This window comes from Lepeophtheirus salmonis, chromosome 9 (genome assembly GCF_016086655.4).
Source record: "Lepeophtheirus salmonis chromosome 9, UVic_Lsal_1.4, whole genome shotgun sequence".
Taxonomy (NCBI): domain Eukaryota; kingdom Metazoa; phylum Arthropoda; class Copepoda; order Siphonostomatoida; family Caligidae; genus Lepeophtheirus; species Lepeophtheirus salmonis.
The window spans coordinates 19,865,662-19,887,892 of NC_052139.2; the positions used below are offsets into that span (position 1 = coordinate 19,865,662).

At 31.8% G+C, this 22,231-nt stretch overlaps 2 protein-coding genes across 2 annotated transcripts; one reads left to right on the forward strand and one right to left on the reverse strand.

Moving 5' to 3' along the window:
- Nucleotides 1-13,183: 13,183 nt before the first annotated feature.
- On the forward strand, nt 13,184-14,077 carry LOC121124482 (uncharacterized). Its single transcript, XM_040719636.2, has 5 exons — nt 13,184-13,330; nt 13,396-13,494; nt 13,556-13,657; nt 13,753-13,857; nt 13,932-14,077. Exons 1-5 carry the CDS (start codon nt 13,264-13,266, stop codon nt 14,075-14,077), a joined length of 519 nt encoding a protein of 172 aa, XP_040575570.1. The 5' UTR covers nt 13,184-13,263.
- Nucleotides 14,078-18,159: 4,082 nt separating this feature from the next.
- Nucleotides 18,160-19,202, reverse strand: LOC121124413 (zinc finger BED domain-containing protein 5-like). Its single transcript, XM_040719567.1, has 2 exons — nt 18,866-19,202; nt 18,160-18,443 (listed from the first exon to the last, which is right to left on the reverse strand). Exons 1-2 carry the CDS (start codon nt 19,200-19,202, stop codon nt 18,160-18,162), a joined length of 621 nt encoding a protein of 206 aa, XP_040575501.1.
- Between the last annotated feature and the right edge of the window lie 3,029 nt (nt 19,203-22,231).

The following is a 22,231-nucleotide window of genomic DNA, read 5'->3' on the forward strand; positions in this document are numbered from 1 at the left end:
CACAAAGATTTGCATGTAACATAACCTTATCCATTGCCTGTCATCCTACGTTCAAAAAGTTGATGGAAAAATACACGGTTAAATTCTTCCCTTCCCGAGGAACCATCATTAATTAATGGAGGTAATGATGTAATTTATAGAAATACCCCCATTGTAAATTGTGAAGTTAAGGTAATTTTCAGACTGTTTAGAGTAATCCACACCAAATTACGAAATGGAACTCTGAATTTTGTACCATCTAATAGTAAGTATTCATTTTTTTTTAAATTTAATCATAAAATATGATTCTAATTTAGCTAAAATTATCAAGAATTATGATATACAGCTCATTAAATGGCGAAAACAAGTGCTTAAATGGTCACAACAACCGGAGTAGTAGCTTTGGATGGTTCGCAACTAGTTTATCTGACATTAGTTTCTTCACTTAAAGACTTGGGTATGATCATTAGGTTTTCCAATATTACATAGTCAATAAATATTACTTTTTATCACTTAAGGATTAGCTATGGTTGATAAGCCCCAAAAAATGGTGTTCAGAAAACTCATAAAAGGCAGAAACAACTGCTTAAATGGTCACAACAACGGGTGGTAGTTACATTGGGGGTAGCATTATAATTAGCAATTGTGCGTATCCTTCATGACAATAGTATGTTGTTACGCGACCATAAATAACGGGGAAAATATTTTTTGATGCCCTTAATAAGGAGTGATATCACCGGACATTACTACATAATTAGCTTTTGCACTAAATCTTTACGATGGATTTAATTCTAACATTTTGAGGTAGGTTACTATGTTATACATTCTTTTCCCTAACATATTATATTTTTAATGTATAATTGATTGTTACGTATTTGTAGGTTGAAGTAGGTTATAACTACATTATTTCGATATAAATATACTTTAATCAAATTCTTGTCCCCAATACGTTTGATATTTTTCGACTTCCGAGTCTCTTTGGTTGATCTAAGAAATATTTGAATATAAATGACGTAAACTATAGTTTTTCTTTATTAAGTGGCTAAATCATTTTATCATATCTTACTTGATGGCAAAAAGCTATAATTTCAATTGCAGAATAAACCATCTAATATTAATAAATAAGCCTAACCACCTCTTTATCTGAAAATTCGTTTTATTGATCGATTGCCAATTTTCTTTTAATCTTTTAAATAATGGATTTTTTTTAGTGTGGATCAATTTGCCTTGATTCTTGCACCTCTGCAGTCTCATTTCATTCACAGTGACCGTCAACAGGAGGTGTGGGGACCTTGTGTAAGATGACAATCCCAAGTCCTCCTTCACAGCTCTCCTGATTATACCCTCGTCCACGTCAAACTTGTTAGAGAGGCGATTCCTGGATTTTGTGGGGCCTCTTTGATCTTTTCTTGATGTCCCCCAGAAACTATGAATCCTGTTTCAAGTTGTGTTCCCCACTTCCTCCTTTCCTTGAGAAGTATTTTCCATCCTTTATTATCTTGGCCACATTGAAACAAAAAGACTCCTTGGGCACTTTAACAAAGTCCATAATCTTTGCCACCTCAATTTTGTTATCCAGAAAGTATGATATCCTCTGCCTTTTTGCTTCTTGCTCACTCATGAAGAAAGATTTGAGAAATGTTTATTACTGTTTGCTTATGCATATAGGACAGGAAATTAGGAATATGCAGGAAATAATCACAAAATATTTCATTTTTTACATTATTTTAATTACATAATTAGTATTGATTAAAAGTCCCCGTTTTGTGTTAAGTTTTCTATACCAGTTCTTAATAAATTAATTAATGACATTAAATATTAGCAAAGGAATGACTATTAATATTAGTTATACACATTTTTTAACACTTTTGTTTTTCTTTTATCGGTGAAAAACAAGAAATAATAATTCAAGACTCTGAAATATAATCTGATCCTCGTTTTCGATAGTTTTGTATGCTATGCATATTCTACTGCAAGTTAGTATTGATTTTCTGTATAAAGTGATCTATTTAATGTTATATATGTATAATTAACATTTGTCACTAATAATTTGTTGAATTCTTTTGTTTTATTTAATATAGATCCCTATATGTAGAGTTACGTCACCAGGCTATCCGCTGTGATGATAGCTGACTTACTCATGTGTTTGAGTCATGGTCCAAAACATTCAAAATTTAATAGTTTATCTTAGGTGAAGAACTCTACAATTATGCCCTCTTGTCGTGCGCCGTGGATTACAGGAATTGTTCTTGAGCTGAGGAAGGACACTTTTTTTTATTTCCAAGCGACAAATTATTTGGCAGGCAATGGGTCCTAAAAATGATATGAATTTGGAAACCATAATAGAGTTCTCGATTGTGCTCTAAACATTTTGAAGAAATAAGGAATTGTAACCCTCAAACCATTCCAACAATGTTTAAACATCTAAAATTTATAGTTCCAAGGCTCACCAAAAACCCCAACAAACCCATTTTCATTCGGGAGAACAGTGTTAATGCTAAGAAAATTTAATAATTAAGGAAATCTCAAGCAAATTTTTACTTCGAATTTCAAGTAAAAAAATATTCCACAATTTCAGGATCATCCATACTTTACTCCTTATTTGGAACCTCCTACTTTCGAAAAAAGAGAAATAGACATAGTGGACATGAATCTAATTTCATCATCAATAGAAGATGAATCTTCTTATAATTATATATATACTTTTTGCATTAGTTATTTTATCGTTAGAAAATAATACTTGAGTTTGAAAAGAAGGATTATGTGTAAAGTGCTAGTATATTATTTTTATATGATCCCTTCTTTAAACAAAATAGGAAGAAGACAATTCAGGCGGTTTCGGCTGCTTAGGTATACAGACAGTCTATACTTTTAGAAAATATAAACGGATGATGACATCACAGGTTAATTCTTCCATTTGCATGGCTGTCATGTTTGTAATTTATCTTTTATCATATTTTTATTTATATGAGTGAGGTAGTATACAGACAGTCTATACTGTTTTTTTTTTTAAAACAAGCAAAAATTAAACAAATAGAATGTGGTTTAGAAGTTTTCTGTACAAAAAGGGCACATTTGAGACTCAATTATTTGTTTTGACTTATTTGTAAATAAAGAAAAGGTGGCCAATCGGTATTTTAATCCTTTTTGATGGGAATCTGTTAAGTAGTTTTTCAATATTGTTTTTTGGTTTAATACCTTTACCATTTCTTTCGGGTCCAGTATCTCCAATCTTCTCTTGACGATAAGATACGACTCTCCGTTGTGATTACCCTTCATTACAGATCTTATTCTACTATTAGAGAGTGCTTCCAGTTTTATGAAAAAGGGTGTTGAAGGCTCGAGGTTACTGGTTTTGAAAGGTAGGAGGACATTAATCTCTTGGTTCTACTAAATAGAATGAAATTTACTGGCTCTGCATCTCCACGAGATAGGTATTGACCAACAGAAATTAGTCCTCCTTCTTTTAAAAACTCGTTCTGACTTCTCAACCTAAGATTAAAGGTAAGAAGGTGATTAGAGATCATGGTATGTAATTTTGCTAAAAAAATGGAATTAAAATGTATACATTTTCGTGCGATCATTTTTGAAAACTTTCGCAGAGGATTATCTCGACAAGAGTGCATGGATGAACTTAAATCTTTGTATGGCGATGAAACATCATCCTAAAGCACTTTGAAAAACTGACTTAATGAATTCAATCGTAGCCGACGGTCGCTGAAGGACAAATTCCGTGAAGGTCATCCAAAAACGGCTGTTGTGGGAGAGAACAGTGATGCTGTGCGTGAAGGGATAATGTAAGATTGTCATGTGACATATTCTGAGATAGAGGTATCCCTGGGCATTTCTTTCACCAGCATACTTTCGATATTGCATGTACACCAGGCTGTAAAAGAAGTTTGTTCACTTTGATCCTCCACAATGTCACAAACTCTGAAAAGAAGGATCGTGTCGATTGGTGAAAAGAAATGTTGAAAAATACGCTCGTAATGCTTTAAAAAGACGCTTATTTGATTTTCCAAAGTGCCAAATGATGGATCTATGCGTATGAATCAGAAAGAAAACAATAATAAACCGTGTGGGTCTTCGAAGACGAGCCAAATCCAACAAAATTTGTTCTTTGGAAGAAGCACTTCGAAGCAAATGGTCGCTTTTTTCTTCGGCAAAACTGGTCATATGTCAACTGTTCCAGTTGTGCGTCGTAGGATGGTCAATTCTCAGTGGTAAATCACTATTTGTTTACCTTAAGTCTTCGGATGAGTTTGAAAATCGAACAAGAGAAGACGAATCATTGTTCACCATGACAATGCCAGCTCTCACACATTGGCTCAATCCAACACCTTTTTGACCGGCTGAACGTCGAATTGATGGGTCCCACCTTTCAGCCCTGACTTGGCACCCAATAACTTCTCTTTATCCCTCACACATCAACAAAAAAATGTGTGGTCAACAATTTTTTGTCGTTAGAAGATGGTGTTGAAGTGTTTAAATACCATGTTTTAGAGGTGTCTCAATCGGAATGGAAAAAGAGCTGGTTTGAGCGTATGCACAAGTGTATGGAAAATAATAAAACCATTTTTGATGATAAATATTCACATTTTCATTATTAAGCCACAATTATATATTGTAGCCTACGTACAGTTAGTTAAAATAAAATTGAGGATTATCCTCATTTGTTTCATAAGTCCCGAAAGTCTCGGTGAAAGCACAAACTAGCCTTATTTGAATGTAACAGAGATTATCGCTGGAGTGAGAATATTTCAACACATGAATCAAACATGTTTTTGATACTATGGGTACTCCTCGACTATTTTCATTTGAATTCCATTAGAATATATCATAAAAGTTAGGAATCCCAGAAAAACTACTAAAAAAGTACTTCATCAGCTCTGTTTTCCTTGGTTCTGCTATCAGAGAATTTACATTCGAAGAACAGACAAATAATGCCATAAAAACTGAATCAATATGAGAAAACAATGTAAAACACATATCCTGTATATTGCTGATACTTAGTACCAACACGTTTACCTTTCCTCCCCATTGATGTTTCACCAGAAGAATTTGGTGATGAGTGCCTTAATTAAAACTAACTGATCGGGTTCTCTTTCTTTGAGAAAAAGAGTCATCACCATTTTTTTGTTCTGGACATATAATAGCATTCTTTGTTCCTCTAGTTTCAATCGTCCATCGACTTCCATTCTCTAATTTATCTCAAAGGCCTTTATTAAGGCTGATCCCTGATTTGTGGGGTATATTTCAAATTTCCTGAATTAATATCTTAGCTCTTTGATTTACATTATCCCCATTTTTTCAGCATTTGCAGTGTCATTGTCTTCATTCGCCATCTTAATTTATATTCTTGTTTGAGGGCATAATCCCTAAGTTTACATCTTCAACGGTGTCCTCACTTTCAATGTCACATTCACCATCTTCTTTCCTACTCTCGTTTGAGGGCATTATCCCTACGACATTGGAAAGGAGACTATTTTTATATGCTTCTTCCATTTCTTGTGATACTTCTTATGGAGCATTTAAGGGAGTTGAACATTCATTACTCACTTCATCTCCAGTAGAAAGATTACAAAATAACTTTTTTTCTTAATAATAAGTTCTAACTCACTAATGCTCCTATCAGTCGTAATTTCACAATCTTCTGCCCGATGTTCCCTATTAATTGAAAACGGATGTTCTTTAATTTTTTCATAAAAAATACTCTCATAAGCAAAAGCCTGAACTTTTTTTTGCATACAAAACAAGTTAGTATGTCCAACGCTGAAGTATTGAAAGCACTGCTGCCTTGCTCCCACAATTTATAGTGTAACCAACTGGTCACTAATTGGAAGAATTTGTGGGATGGCATTCGGAGTTGATCCGATCATATTTCATTGTTTGGCCCACTCATTTCGCAATACCGTTTAAGATGAGCAGCTCTTTCCGAAGGTGGGCAATTAGATGGGCTTTGTTCAATAACTGAACCACATTTTTGGTCTCAAAGTTGTAATCATTTTCTCCTCCTTAAACCTTCCAATACTGTTGAAGGCAGTTATTTTCACTTTTGTGATAGATGATACCCTAAGCTTATCAAATCCCTTAATTTTTATGAATACATCAGTTATAAAACCTTTTTCCTGACTCAACTTATACCTTGTACCCCTTTTTAAGAGAAACTGCTCTATCTATTAGATCCATATTCTTGTTTGTGTAAAAACTAGTATGAGCGAAGGAATACTTAGGATTTGCTCCATAAAGCTAATTTTATCATTTTCTCTCTCCTTGTAGTAATCCTAGCATATGACATCTTTTTCATACGTCTGCTTGTGTCTGGCGAACGCGTCCAAGAAAGTTCCTCCAACCCCTTTTATACGTATTTTGCCAACTTATCCAAATTTTTAATAAAGATAAATAAGATTTATAATCTCCTTTGATATGATTATACATATACGACAGATTATAAAATATTGATACTTATTTTAAGAGTATTAATAAAATAAGAATAAAAGGTAAGAAGAAAACCCTCCCCGGTATCCTTATGCGCTTACAGTATGTCCAAAAATTGATGGTAGTTTAAAAAAAAAAAATCATGAAATAATCTAAACAAGTAATTTTTTTCTGCCAAAAACTTTATTTACTTCCCAATATGACGACCTTTAAGCTTAATATATTTTTTTATACGTTTTGGCATCCTATTATACAGATTATTCAGAGTATTTGGAGAAATTTTTTCGCTCTGGCCCAAAGCTCACAAATTTCCCATAGAAGACAAATTAGGACTGTTGGCAGGCCATTTACCTTTGCCCTAGAAATAATCCAAGTTATCTGAACACCACTTTGTGCCTTTTTTGAGTGGTGAGCAGGGGCACCATCCTGGTGGAAAATGGTGCATGATGGGTCAGACAACATTTTCCTCTTCAAAGGAGGTCCAGTTTTTCAGTAAGAGACATAGCTGACGTCAGAGACTTGCTGAGGATATCCGTTACGTAGTACTCGGCCGTCACAGTTTGGTATCCTAGAATCAGGTGAAGATTTGAAACTGCTTGGTGGCTGATAACGGCCCAAACCTGAATTATCATAGGAAATTTCACAGTTGGAGTGGGTTCCACATCTCCCTTATCTCTTAGCCAAAACCGATCTGTTTTAGGATTGGGGGTATGAAATAGCTCAAATGGACTTTCATCACTTAGTAGGATACATCTTCAGTCATCTGTTGTCTAGTGTTTCCACTCACGACCGAATTGAAGCTATGCCTTCCTTTGGTTTTCTGAAAGTTTGGTTTACAGACGAGATTTGTATATCGAAGAATTCAATGAGTGTCTCAGGTAGTTGTGGACAGATGACTTGGATATTGGATAGCTCTTTGTAGTCAATCTTACAGCAAGTTTCTTTGTTGATTCCCTTTTTTTGGTAAAAGATTTTGAAATCACCAATTTGGAAACTTTGCTAATTTGTTCTTCCTTCCTTGACCCTTCTGATTTTGCAAGGGTTTGCCCATCTTCCTTTTCCAACACGAATTCTCAATGGTCCTGAGAGGAATCTGTAACATTTCAGCAACGTCACTCTGGCTTGATCCCCCTATGTAATAGCCAACAGCTCTCTAATATTTCGGATATTGAATTTCAACTAACCTCCTGTGGGGTTTTCTGACCCTTTTTTATGATGATGTATGATTCCATCATCGAAAATTATTCCATCAGAATAATTCTTGTTGGTTTAATTGTTGTATCATATTTCATTTTATTCCGACCCAAAATATTTTTTTTTACTAAAAAACGGATATTTTTGATAACAAAATCAGTTTTTGGTATTCTGTATATTCTACTTATATTCCGAGTGCGATGAGTGAAGAAAAATGAAAAGTAGCTGATAACAGAGTCCTATATGTGCTCTGGTTAAGATGAAATAATAGTATTACTATTTCATAAAAGATGGCGCCTATCATTTCCAGACAGTACGTGAAAGAATGATGATTCCAGAGAGTAGAAACTTATGAGAATTTAAAAACCTCGTTTCAAAGGCCTCAGATAACAATAAACACAGTCTTTTACACTAATTTGAAAAACTTAAAGCTTCATAATTCCAAATATTCACTTTTCAAGTATATAAGCATTCTTTAACCTCACTTTTTAGATTTATTTATGCACTGATGAAAGACTGGCACGTCTTCACTTATCATTACACAAAAAAGACTACTAGTTTTTAGTTATTATGATTTGGTCAAAGACCTTGAGCTTTTCAAATCTGGTTATTGGTACACCTTTAAAAAAAGCAACACTCTTTTTAATGATAGATATATGCAGCTAAGACGAATTTGAAGTTCCCAAATTGTGGCCTCAGATATTCCTCAAAATTCATCGTCTTTCTAATATTAACAGATAGTCCGTTCTGTATTTTAAGTTTTTCCAATTCATTGAAGATTGCACGCAAGGATTCTGTCACTTCCTCTCTGGGGGTTGAACAGGAAATGGTGACATATTCAGTATACAAAAGACAAATCTAAGGTACATTTCCCAATGATATACTTTTTATCCTTTAATCCAAGTTTATCATCTCCTATAGACTTTTCATCGCTATTATGAAAAGAGAAAGGGAAAGAAGATCTCCTTGTCAACCCCTGCTAAGGATAGAAAATATATCAGAGGATCCCAAAATACCGACTATTGTTTGGGAGTTTTGAAGTATTCCAGAGATATTTTCAATGAACCTCTCCGGGAACCCAAAGAGTGTCAATTGTTTGATGATGTATTTATGTGAAACCGAGTCAAATGCTTTCTCAAAATCAACGAGCACCGACCAATACTTACTTACTGTTGAAGAGTCAATAGCATCCTGAACTGATCTTAGAATATCTTCTATTAGGCAAAGTTTTATAAACCCTTTTTGAGCTGGAGAGATGATTTGCGGGAGATATTTTATATGTGAGTATTTTGAATGATGTATTCAATAGAGAGATTGGCCTGTATTTTTTAAAATCTTATTGGTCTCTATTTTTTTTTTCAGAATCAAAGTTAGAGAGCCAAAACTCATCAAGTCTTGGATTAACCCTTTCTTTAATATTAAATCCAACTCCTCCACAGTATTTGTACAAGCAAAATCGCATATTCTTCTTACACAACCTCTTGAATAGTTGCAATGTTCTCTTAAGATATATTCAATACAGTTACATATAAAAGTGAAGTGAAGAAATATTATTCAGTTTATTTGGTCATCAATTATTTATAATAATAACTCACTAATCTGAATCGGAGACTCAGACACGAGATGTAATTAACTCTTATAACAAGTTGGCAAGGATTGGATTTGAACAAGAATTCAGCCTGTAAACCTAATTACTCACTTTCCAAAAAACTCGAGACTTGACTTGGACTCGTATTTGGAAATATTTGAATTTACTTTTGAAACTTGTCTTGAACTTATCATTCAATAATTAAGATACTAGTAGTCGTAAAGTGATTTATAAATAGTTCTCTTTACGAATATGTATATATTCATATATTTGTAAAACTGAATTTTTATTTTTGTCCAATGAATTATCCTCATTACATACAATTGTTAATATGTAACTGAACTTTGTTTGATCTTGAATTAGACTTATATATATTTGTTAGAAGATAAGTCGTTTGACTGACTGTAAGAAAAAAATGGGATCAAATGAGTTTAATTCCATTAATTTGTAATTCTTTCTATTTCAAAAGAACTAAAATCTACAATTTAACACTTTCATTCACGAGAAGGAAGAACTGGTAGATGAAATTTACTATTAAATGGGAAACTTTTGGTTTGCTTATAAAGAAGGGAAACGAAATGATATTTATTTATGTGAATGTCTTAATATAACTATATTATTTGTAAGTGAAAGGCCATTTATCTTGTTAGTGTTTTTTTTAAAGGCTAAATACTATTACAAATGAAAGTTACAATAGTAGGCCATGTCTATGAAAATAAATAGACATCTTTAAAGTTATGGAGATAATTGCCGAGGATTTACAATACGATCATGATGGAAAAATAGATTTCTCTGCAATGCACAATTAATCTTCAGAAAAAAACTTTTTTTTTTTTCAAGTTGAATAAAAACAATTATTTATTCAAATTATAAATTCAAATTTATGTGTTTCTTTTAATGATGGTCTAACCTTTTATTTCTATGACCCTTGTTCTATAGTATAGAATTTTAGATAATATGAAAGACTCACTTGTTAATGACAAAGAGAAGAAATTGAATTTTGTAACGAGGGATTTTTTTTTTTTTTTCATTTAATAATCTCAAGTTTCAACAAAAAAGAAAGCAAAACGATTAAGCCAGTTTCGGCTGCTTACACATAGAGACGAAAGTTTTTTATTATTATTTACAAATCCAATATATCATAAAAATTATAGTGTAACATTTGCTATTTTACAAAAGAAATTGTCATATGGGATAGAGGGAACATATGTCATCAATATTAAAGTCTAAATCAACAAAAAATAATTCAATAATTAAGATACTACTAGTAGTAGTAAAAATTACTTGTGAACAGCTCTGTTTACGGATATGCATATATATTTGTAACATTGAACTTATATTTGATATATGTCAAATTAATGTTTTTCATCACGCACAATTATTAATATGTAACTGTATTATGTTTGATCTTGAATTAGACTTATAAAATTAAATAAAGATAAGTCGTTTGACTGACTGTAAGAAAAAAAAGCATAAACTTCCTTTAACATTGTTCATAATTTCCATACAATTTTTAATATGTACTGAACTCTGTTTGCTCTTGAATTTGACCTATATAATTTGAAGATAATTCCTTTGATTGACTGGAAGAATAATTAATGCCCTCGTTGTATGTATGTCTCACGAGTGCAGAAGTGTGCATTTTTGCTCTCTGTTATGTGTTACTGTTGGTTAAAAAGTGTTCGGAAAAGTAGGATCACCGTGCATATTTTAATTATCATCATATTTTTAATAGAAAGACAATTAGCCTCATCAAGCCAAAATCCTTGTAATAGAAATGGAATAAAGGATTTCATTTCATAAGGAAGAGGGAAGGCACGAGTTTTTTAATTTTCTTTTTTAATTTCTCTAGATAAGTTTTCCTACTTTATTCTACCGAGAACAAATCTTGACTCGTTTTTGAGTGTCTTCCTTTTATATATCTTCTCTTGTCAAATTTTCTAAATGGAATCGAGTCGTACGGATCGCCCTCCAGATAAAGATTTAAATGAATTATTTGTCAAAAATCATAACGAGGGTAAAATGTCTTGTGCAAGGCATTGCCTAAAGATGAAAAAAACATCAATGATGTTTAAAAAAAAAAAATTGTCATTTGTCAACACTTCGACATGTTGTGCCATACGAAAGGGATAACAAATTAATAATTGAATTATATATATAGTTTACACCTTAGCTTCAATTTAGGGTGAATGACTAACATCTACTGGATTATATAGAGAATAAGTGAAAATATTAAATATGTTACAAATATTTCAAACTAAACTTAGACTTTAAACAATTTGTATTTAACCTATCAATGGACTTATCCTTAATAAAACATTAGTTATGAATGACAATAATCAAAGTTGATATGCATTTATAGAAACTGTCTTATACTATAAGACCGATTAAAAATGAAAAATAGGTTTTTACTCAACAAAAATTTTGATTATAATAAAATATTAACCTCCCTTTCTTTATGTTTATTCCATATAAATCGAGCTTAAGACATCATTGACTTTTTTCCTGTACTTGATGATATACAAGGTGAGGAAAACGTAATTGTTTGTATAGCTGTTTTTGAGATGTCAATCACTTTTTCATTTATATTTTAACCATTTACCTTGTCTCCTTAAGCTCCAAAAACAATTAAAATGTTTTGGGTATTGCATAAGCCCTCTAATTTGACAAATCAGCACTCCCATATCAGATTAGTGAGGTTCGAAAGATGCATCCTAGCAATATTTTAGCATCTTAAGTTCAAAGCTGTGAGGACGTTAATAAATCATAGACTTGGTCTTAGTTAAGGCTTAAAGAAATGAAAGAAACTCCAAATATAGCTATGAAAAATGTACTCATCGTGAATGGATCTCTTCATTCTTTCGGTGCTGTTATCCCCTTTCAAAGGAAGAAGTCCACTCTACTCCTTGTGAGGCCTTGTAGTTTTCATCCCGTCGTCCCTCTTGGAATACAGAAACCAAATTCGAACATCTCTTGAGATAAATGATCTTTCCCTCTAAAATATGATACTTATAAATTTGTTAAAACCTATACAGTTTGGCCACCCATAAATATGGCCTATATTTTAGGCTTTAAGTTAAATTTTCACTGTACTTGAAGATTTACAGGGTGAGGAAAACGTATATATTTGTATAGCTGTTTTTTGAGATGTCAAACACTTTTTGATTGATATGTTAACCTTTACCTTGTCTCCTTAAGCTCAAGAAAACATTTATTGTGTTTTGGGTATTGCATAAGTCCCCAAATTTGACAAATCAGCACTCCCATCTTAGCCTGAGCAGGTCCAAAAGATGCACCCATGCAAAATTTCCGTATATTAGGTCAATATTTTGGTACGTTCATTAATCATAGTCGTGGTCTCCGTTAAGGCTTAAGATATTAATTGATATTTAATAGTGCAAAATCTAGGAAATAGTTAAAAATATGATACAAAATATTCTTGACATAATTAGTACAATCATTCATTTGCATTTGATGTAATCAAATACGTTTATCTTTAGGGTTTATTGTTTAGTCAGTTCACTAACTGCGTTAAAAAAAGCATGTTCACTAACAAAAGGTTAAAATAATGAGTGTACTAGTGCATTGGTAGCGGAGTGTGCAAGAATTGGTCTTTTCTGATGTATAAGCGTCAATTTTCAGAATCTGTACAATAATGCCAATACCTGTAATGCCAGACCTTCATGGTCTTGATGATCTATGGGACCACATTTTCCTTCAACTCCATAGAGTAGTGACCACGTGTATCTGGTATCCCACATGAAACCTAATTGGAGGTTATGTTTTTGATAATGCTATAACTTTTGAAAGTGAAGAATTATGAACTGAAAACTAAAATACACTCTTAAAAAATATATATATTAGTCACTAAATTTTCCGTAAACTTATATTTGTAGCACTGAACAAATAGAGATACACTCACACATCATTTGAAAAAAAAAACAATCATTTTGAGCTCTCCTTCTTTGCTCATCTACACTTGTACATAAATGAACACAATATATAAACTCTAGTTTTTGCTGGAATTACTTAAACTGGGAAGCAGTAATACATCCAACCACAACATGAAGGCAATTATTCAAATTTCCATTCTCTCTACCTTAATCCTTGGAGTATTTGGAGGATTTGACAGTAAGTATAAGACATTGGAAAACCTTGAATTTATGTCTCCTAAATTATTTATATCATCAAAATAGATATATGCAAAAACACCATGACCACTTGTACAAGGGATGAATTTAGATGTATGGACCCAGAGTATTACTTTCAATGTTCAAAAGCATGTGGATGTAAAGGTAAATCAATTCAACAATTTCTTTTTTGGTCAAATTTAAACATCTAACTTTTTTTATTTAGGTCCTTGTCTTGATCCAAATGCTGAATGTCTTGGTAACTCACTTATTTGTTTAAATGACCCTAATAGAAATGCTTGTCCAAGATCTTGTGGTGTTTGTGAAGGTAAAAAAAGAAATTATACAATAAATGTCCCTATATATATATAAACTCATGCATTTCATAAATTACTCTGCTGATTATTTATCTACTAAATCCAGGTTGTAACAACTTGGTTCATGACGATATATGTGAAATCAATGCATATAGGTGTAATACTTACAATGTAAAGTATTTATGTGCAAAAACTTGTGGAAAATGTTCGGGTAAGTTAATTAGTTATATTAAATAGGAACATGTATTTGATTTGATATATATTTTTTTTCTGTTAATCAAATAGAAACCTGTAGAAACAAAATGGCTTCTGATGATGTTTGTGATCGATTTCATCGTTTTGGATATTGCTCGCGTAGCTCTAATTATAGCTCCATCATGAGAGATGTTTGTTACGGCACATGTTCATCAGGATGTACAATAATTCCTTAAAAAATCCTTGGTAATCATTACTGGAATATGATTATAAATTAACAATGTAACTTTTACAGTGATGAATAAAATAGTATAAATTAATAAAAATCCCATTATTATTTATTAAAATGCTCCGTTTTTGTGGTCAGAGTTGGTTTGCTCCCTTAGTAAGTAGAAAATATTGAGAAGAAAAAAAAATTGTAAATAAAATATGCTTCATGATTTCGACTTTTTTTTTTGTTTGCATTTGTAAATGACATTTTTGAGAAGAGAGGTTGCAAGATATTTTTATTCTTAGTTGTTAAATGTTATGGATTAAGAATACATCCTTCTTATTTCCTTCCTTATTTTTTTTATGTAAGCAAACGTTATGATAAGAAGATAACTTCCCGATTATTTTTCACCTTGTCACCTTGTGAATTTATTTATATCGAAAATCCGCTTGGTCATATTTTATATATGATATTATATTATATCTGATCGATGTGAATAGAACGTTTATTGTGAATGGAAAACAACACATCTAATCTAAAAACTTTTTTAAAGTGGGTTTTGTGATTGAAAAAATGTTCAAATGGTCATACACATAGTCATGATTTCTTTCAAAAGTTCTAAAAGGAAATAAAATCACAAACTTTCTTAAAAATGGGATTTTTAAGCATACGAATTTAACATCGATTTACTCAGAGTAAAAAGAAACATAAGGGAACATAGACAATTTAGATACCATTAAAAAATATATTGCAACACATTCTTGAAATTTTCATAAAATTAAAATCAATCATTACAATAGACAATGCACTACCAGAACTTATTGATGAGATCTCTCCCTCATGTAACGCTGTATAACTTATATTAAAATAAAAAGTAATGGTTAAAAAAGGATTCAAAAATTGAATAGTGGGGATGATAATGAGGGTATATTTCATTTGGAATAGAAAGGTTCAAGGTTAAGTCAAACGAAGTGTTGCAACAGAACCTTTGCTACACGAAACTAAAGGAACTCTCAACAAACGAAAACCTTGCATACAAAAATACTGCAATTTTTCAATTGTTATGCAGTGTAAGTTTTTAGTATGATGAATATGATAAATACGAACAGGAGGTCCAAACTAAGTACTAAGAAATTGAGGGAATTGTGGATCAACATATAGAATAAATGTTTTGTAAACATTTAATTGTCAACACGTAAATATTAACCATATTTCGAAATAATTTGTTTCTTTATTGCCTCATTTCTATTCTTTAGATTTTGTACTAAAGTTGTCTGTTCATCCTTTATGGTCACTAATAGGACTAATGAGGACACTTCCGGTAATGATTTCTAATAACACAATGTAACAGTATTTTTGCCGCATTTTTTTAAAGAAGAGGATAATAATATTAAGACCTTGCCAGATGCCATAGAATATGAAGAGTACAAATGGGAAGTAATATGGCCTTTCAAAATGGTAGCACTTTTCATGGGTATACAAGGGAGTTACACTAAATTCCTTTACCATCTCTGTTTATGAGTAGCAGAGGTGTTTCTGCACCTTATCGTAAGAAGATCTGGCATTGCGGCTCGAACTTACTGTGAGAAAGAAAAATGTTAAACGGGAGCCATTGATAGATCCAAAAAAAAAAGAATTTTATTAGACTTTAATGCCTTGTATGTTCTATGGCTTCTATGGCTTTTTATAACGTAACGAAGTAAAAACAATAATGAAAAAACCTTCGACCAATAACAGTAGTCAACAAAAATCTTACAATTTCATTACATACAGAATTAAGAAGCATATAATTTGAATAAGTGTAAATTGTAGTAAATTATCAAATATATTATAAGGCTAAATAATTAAGACAAAATAAAAATATGAGCTTAAATCAATGAAGCAAATAACTTGCATTACACCATTATTTACAATTAATCATCAACAAAATAATTTTAATTGTTAATATCATGAATATACTTTACAATGGATAAGGAACATAATCTATTATTTGTATCAATTAATTTACTACATAATCGTTCTTAAATATACTTTTATAACATAAGAAGCAATTAGAAAATATCAGTAAAATATATTTTTAACATTTATCTTCTCAAAAGTGATATTATACAGTTGGAGTCCTACAAAGTTGTTTGACTTAAAATGAAACACAAAGTAACACATAAATATTATATACTTTATTTAAAAGCTTCAATTTTAATACCTGCCATTTGCATGATCTCCCTCAACCATCTACAAGCAGTCTGAGATGCAAAGGGATGACAATTCCAATCAAAGTCACAAGCAATTTATCTTTTAATTATAGTCTTACTGACTTATTCAATTATATTTTCTGGTCTTAAAAAACTTGTTAAATTAATTCCGCTGCTAATATGGCTTAAACTAGAATTTTTTGGGATACAAAATGAAAAGAACGATAGATCAGTCGCTATATATTCGATAACTTAAACTTAATCAAGTTAAATAATGATCTCTTGCTATACTCGGAAAAAGCTATTAGAGTAAATGTCTTTTTTGTCAGTATAACATATGATAAAACTATTTGGACACCATGAATCTTTTAATTTATTAAGGAGCATTTTAAAATTTAATGTATTTGAATATTTTGTTAACGACGGATTTCAATTGGATGAATATTACATGAAACTGGTGAACAACTTGTCTGATGATAACATTTCCGACCTTCATTGATTCTTTACTAAAACCCCTTTTGTTGTTGCAAGGGCATTATAGGAATACGTGGGATGTGATGCCAAATAATTCATTAACACATTCCCTGGCACGTTAAAGGGAGATCAATCCTCTGCTAACCTAAAATTTTAAACGCCGATGTGTAAGATATTGTTTTATGTATGTCTCTCCCGGTTATGAAAATAGATAATACGTGATAGGCAAGTACATAGATAGAGGGCTCTGAACTTATTCCAAGACAATCGTCGATAGAATCAGATAACACATTTATATATATCAGTTGATTGCCTTTGCTTAGAATTCGAGTCAAATCATACTCAAGCGTATATTATAATCTTGAAGGTATAATTAATTCAGTGTATATAGGTAATAATTAATAACTATTCCCTATATAATAATTACCTTATGTTTTTTCCAACAAGAAATATATTTCTCTTTTAACAAACAAGGCTAAGTGTGGATATAAAAGCCTTGCATTTATTTCAAAATATGTTATACGATTAGAAATCAATAACTGTATTTTAACGTACAGGGTTGATGTTATCTAGTCGTAAATATTTGATTTTTTTTTCTATTTTTTATAAGTAAAATTAAGCGAAATGTTTTGTTAGGACATTCATCTTAAAAAATCATCTGAAATTAGTACTTAAGTCTTGGTAAGTATTCCATCTTTATTATCCAGGTGATTGAAACGGTAAATCAGGGTTTCTCGAACTTTTTCATGCTGGCGCCCCCTTGGCTTCCAAATAAACTTGTAGCGCCCCCCTCCCATAGACATTTTTTTTTTTTTTGGGGGGCTTGATTATTTCTCACACATCGAATGACCTTTTTAGAAAAGAAATCCCATAATTTTTTTTTACTATAAAAATATCTCTTAATGACATAGTATTCTTTTTTTTTAAATCAATAGAATTTTCATTTCTTATTAATGATTTTTTTTTTAATTCCCCGATTTTCCACTTCAGCTACCCCCCTGCGGAAACCCCTGCACATATAACCTTTTCTTCTAAAATTAGAACAACAAATTTATGAATTAAACACCAAATATATATATATTTTTTAAATGAACTTAAGTTTTTCACAATTCCTTCTAATGGGATGGGTGTACATGGTATAAGGATATTAGTTTATCCACATCAGGTTGAAACTCACTAAGAAGAAGACGTAGATCCCCACGTTCGGTAATTCTAAGTTTGTTCCTTTGTTTGGAAGGAAGCATAGTAACTACACTGAAGGCCCGTTCTACCAGATATGACGTTGGAAAAGCAATCAAATATATTTTTACCTTGTTCCATAATACTGGATAGAGGGCATATATTTTTTTTTTTTTTGTAGCCCAAAATCTTGGTAGGATATCTTGAACTTTGGACATAGCTCAATGTCGTTTTTGATTGAAACTAATTCTTCTTCTACCTCTCATGTTTCCTCACTACTGACTTCTAGTAATGGATTGATAACCCAGTCTGGTATTTTTAGCCCTAATATATCCTGATATCTTCCAGTCATGTCTCTTTGCAACTCTTCTATATGAGCACAATACACTTGAAGGCCATCATCAGATATTTTCTTTTCTTTATCCAATTCGCAAAGGCTTGGATATTGGTAAAGTTCATGACGTGCTAAATTTCGTTTGAATAATTTACACTTAGACAGGAAAGTGGAGATAACAGATTTGACTTTTATAAGAGTGGCATCATTTCCTTGTAATTGCAAATTAATTTAATTGAATTTTAGGAATATATCTGACAAATAGGCAATATAATTCTTGATTTTTTTAAATCATGACATATCCCAATATTAGATTCTTGGAAAAATTCAACAACTGTATCAAACAAAGAATAGAATCGTTTGAGGCAGTTTCCATTTGATAGCCATCTAACTTCTGTGTGTAGCAATAAACGATCAAACTCTTCATCATTATGAATGCAAAGCTGTCGAAACAGTCTATAATTGAGGATATGTGCCTTGATCTTATTTACTGATGTGATAACAGTGTTAATTGATTTGTGAAGTCGACCACTAAGGTGTTTTACTACCAGATGCTGCCTGTGAATTACACAGTTCACTGTAAGTACACCAGGTACGGTTTTCTTCAAGAAACTGATGAAGCCACGATAACGACCTATCATGGATGGTGCACGATCTGTTGCACACGCCATAATATTAGTAAGTGGGATTTTTTTCTCTTTGAAAAAATTATCAACGACATCAAATACCGACTCTCCTTTAGTGTTTGTTATAAGTTGTCTAGCAAATAACAGTTCTTGTACCAATTTTTCATCTTTGACGAAACGAACATAAGCAAGAAGCAAGGATTCATTTCCTGGTAAAGTGGACTCATCTAATTGCAAACTAAATTCGGTTGCGGCAACAATGTTGCACAATTTATCTTCTACGTTTTCAGCCATTTCATCTATTCTTCTTTGAACTGAATTATTACTGGGAGATATAGATTTCATAATTTGGTGTGCAGAACCTCTCTTACTGCAGGCAGAATAAGCTCCTCCCCAATTGTGTGAGGCTTACCAGATCTAGCAATCATCAAAGATATGTCAGTGGATTGTTCTGAAGTGCTCGAAAACATATTTTTAATACTTTTTTGTGCCTTGAATTTTTCTCGAAGCGACTGGAAATATCCTATATTTTTTTCTGTTTTATCAGAGTGCATTGTTCTCAAATGTTCCGAAAGTCTGGAGGGTTTCATGGCTTCGTTTGAAAACACTTTCTCCCACAGCAGACGCCTAGGTTCATGTTGATTCAGTGGTGCTGATACAAATCCATATTTCAAATATTCTACGCTATACTGCCTACAGGTCTTTTTTGCTTGTTGATGGGTTGCCATTCTTTATTCTGGAAAAATATATAAGATACGACTATAACTATTGTCATTTAGGGTTGGAAATGGGTGAAAAAATTTAGAAAGTTTTTACGGAAACATCGCTTCGAGAATTTTCAAATGAGTAAGTTATGTGAGTTTAAAATGTTGCTGCAGGAAGAAGATGGATAAATCTCAAGGTCTTATGGTCCAAATAATTGAGAAATAAATATATAGAGACAAGTTATTTTTGATGGCAGTTTAGTATTGAGCAAAACAATATCCAAAAAGGAAGAAAAAAAATAACTCCCTACTGGGTTGGTTAACTGGTTAATACTGTAACTGTATTTTCTTGTCTAACTATTCTCAACTACAACCATGTGTTTAACAGCAGAAATTTAGATCAAGATTTTTCTATGGTCCAAATAGTTAAAGAAATAAAAGCTAGCTAATTGATGCAAAAAAAATTTCTTAATACAGTTTTATAATTATTTGACGTCCTTGCTTGAAGTTTTAGAATGGGGAATTTGGGTTTTAGTTTTTGGATCTTACTTTTCCGTAGTTTCACGTTTTTAACAAAATTATAAGTATTTATTCTAAGTAGTCTGTTTTCATTTGGGAGTAAGAGTAAACTGAGTATAGAGCAAAATATATAGGCGCCAATAATAAAGTACATTTGTACAATCTCGATATAACGTATTTTCATCGTATTAACCGGATAATATTCAAGATATTCATTCCTGCTATTTTGTAGTCATATTTCTTTATTTTTGTAGATCGATTTTTTGTTTTATGTAATAATATGTAATCACCGTTGTTGTTGTTTTTTGCTCTACCGCCCCCCAATCACCCCTTTTCCCATTACCACCCCCTAGATCAAAGCACCGCCCCCAAGGGGGCGGTATCGCCTACTTTGGGAAACGCTGTTCTAGACCAAGAATTTAGATTGTTTCTTTATTTATAGTTTGGAAAATGTAAACAAAACACGCAACTAATTATACACTATGACGTCACTATTAAAAGCGTAGTGAAAGTCAAACATCAGTCATAAACACGTTATGGTATAACCTTGTATTTCTATTCACCTTGATATAGTGTTTATACTTTTGAAAGTTTGTTCAAATTGATCGCTGTTATTATTACATTTGATATAAATTAAAGATGGTAACCAAAACCAAGAAAAGCTATTCAGGAATGAAAGGTTTTATCACTAGAGTTATTACAAGTCTTCAATCTCATATAAATCTTATCAAAGATAATTCACCTAATTTATTATGTATCCAAGAATTACTTGATGCCATTAATCACTATATAGATGGTGCTAATACCTGGATGGATTGTAATGCAGGTGAAAACAAAGAAAAAAATGATAAAAATTTTCAATTAGATTTTGAGGAACAATTTAAATAAAGTTGACCCAAGATAGATACTTTTGGCCTGGTATGAACAATTCAATTAAGAGATGTATAAAATTATGTACAAAATGTAGGGCAAATTAACCGAGTCAACCAAAGTCGACAGATCATAATAAAACGATCGTAAGTCAACCTATGGAACAAGTATTCCTCGACTTATTCTACCAAGATAGGAATGATGTTTTATAGATGTTCGATAGATCTACAGTATTTCCTTGGTTAAACCATTGAAAAAGACTACGAGAACAGAGGTAATTAATATTCTACTTGATCAGTTTTATGACTTTGGGTGCACAAAACATATAAGAAGTGATGTTAGTTCTCACTTTAGAAGTGACAATTTAAAGAATTCTCTAATTTTAACGGTGTAACAACGAAATTTCATCGCCTTACTGCACTGAGTCAAATGGACATGCCGAATCATCAGATAAAAGAAACATTAGATTAAAAAAATGTAGATTATAACTATGCCACATTTAAAATAGTGCGGCTGTGGTAGACTTTGAGACTTTTGAAGATCTATCCAAATTTCCATTCCTACTCCCAGTACGAGGAAGGATCATCAAGAATGAGTTTCCAAGGAGAAGGAAACAGTGCTCGAAATAAGCACTCCACCAAACTGTAGCCATTTTAACTTTATAATGCCCCACAGAATGTTTTTTTTTTTCAATAATAATTTAAAAAAAAATTTAAATGATGCATTGTTTGACCTACGAGTACGTAAATATAAAAAATATCCTTTTAATTCTGACAATTTGAAAAAATGTTTGGGAGGAAACAGCATGGTGTTATATTTTTATCAGCTGCAAGCATTCTTGAGAGGACGGAAATAAACACAAATCAAAATATAGCAAGGACATATCTACTGGAATTACGGCTATGATGATCCTCAATTCTAATTTAAGTCCAACAAGGACTTGCACGTATAACTCGCAAGTAAGCCCTCATTAATATTCCCCGTCCTTCATGTGCACACACACTAGTTATCTCTAAAGAGACAATAAAATAATCAGGTGTTATGTATATCTATCAATAATGTTTTATATCTTATCTCTAATTCTGATTTGTCTAAAATTTTTTATATGGGTTTTTTCATCTCTTGCGATGTTCATTGTTAAACCGCGTCTTTTGACTAAGATTCATTTAATGTAATTTATTAGAAGTCAACGTTTTGGAAGGGGTTATGTATTTTTCTTTACAAATAATCAGAAACACAAAGCATTAATTAAAACTGTAGTTCATAGAATCAAAACCATAA

Coding starts and splice junctions, on each gene's coding strand:
- LOC121124482 (XM_040719636.2), top strand. CDS start 13,264: ATGAAGGCAATTATTCAAATTTCCATTCTCTCTACCTTAATCCTTGGA. Junction 13,658..13,752: donor ATCTTGTGGTGTTTGTGAAG/GTAAAAAAAGAA, acceptor TACTAAATCCAG/GTTGTAACAACTTGGTTCAT. Junction 13,858..13,931: donor AACTTGTGGAAAATGTTCGG/GTAAGTTAATTA, acceptor TTAATCAAATAG/AAACCTGTAGAAACAAAATG.
- LOC121124413 (XM_040719567.1), bottom strand. CDS start 19,202: ATGAAATCTATATCTCCCAGTAATAATTCAGTTCAAAGAAGAATAGAT. Junction 18,444..18,865: donor TCGTGCACCATCCATGATAG/GTCGTTATCGTG, acceptor TGCAATTACAAG/GAAATGATGCCACTCTTATA.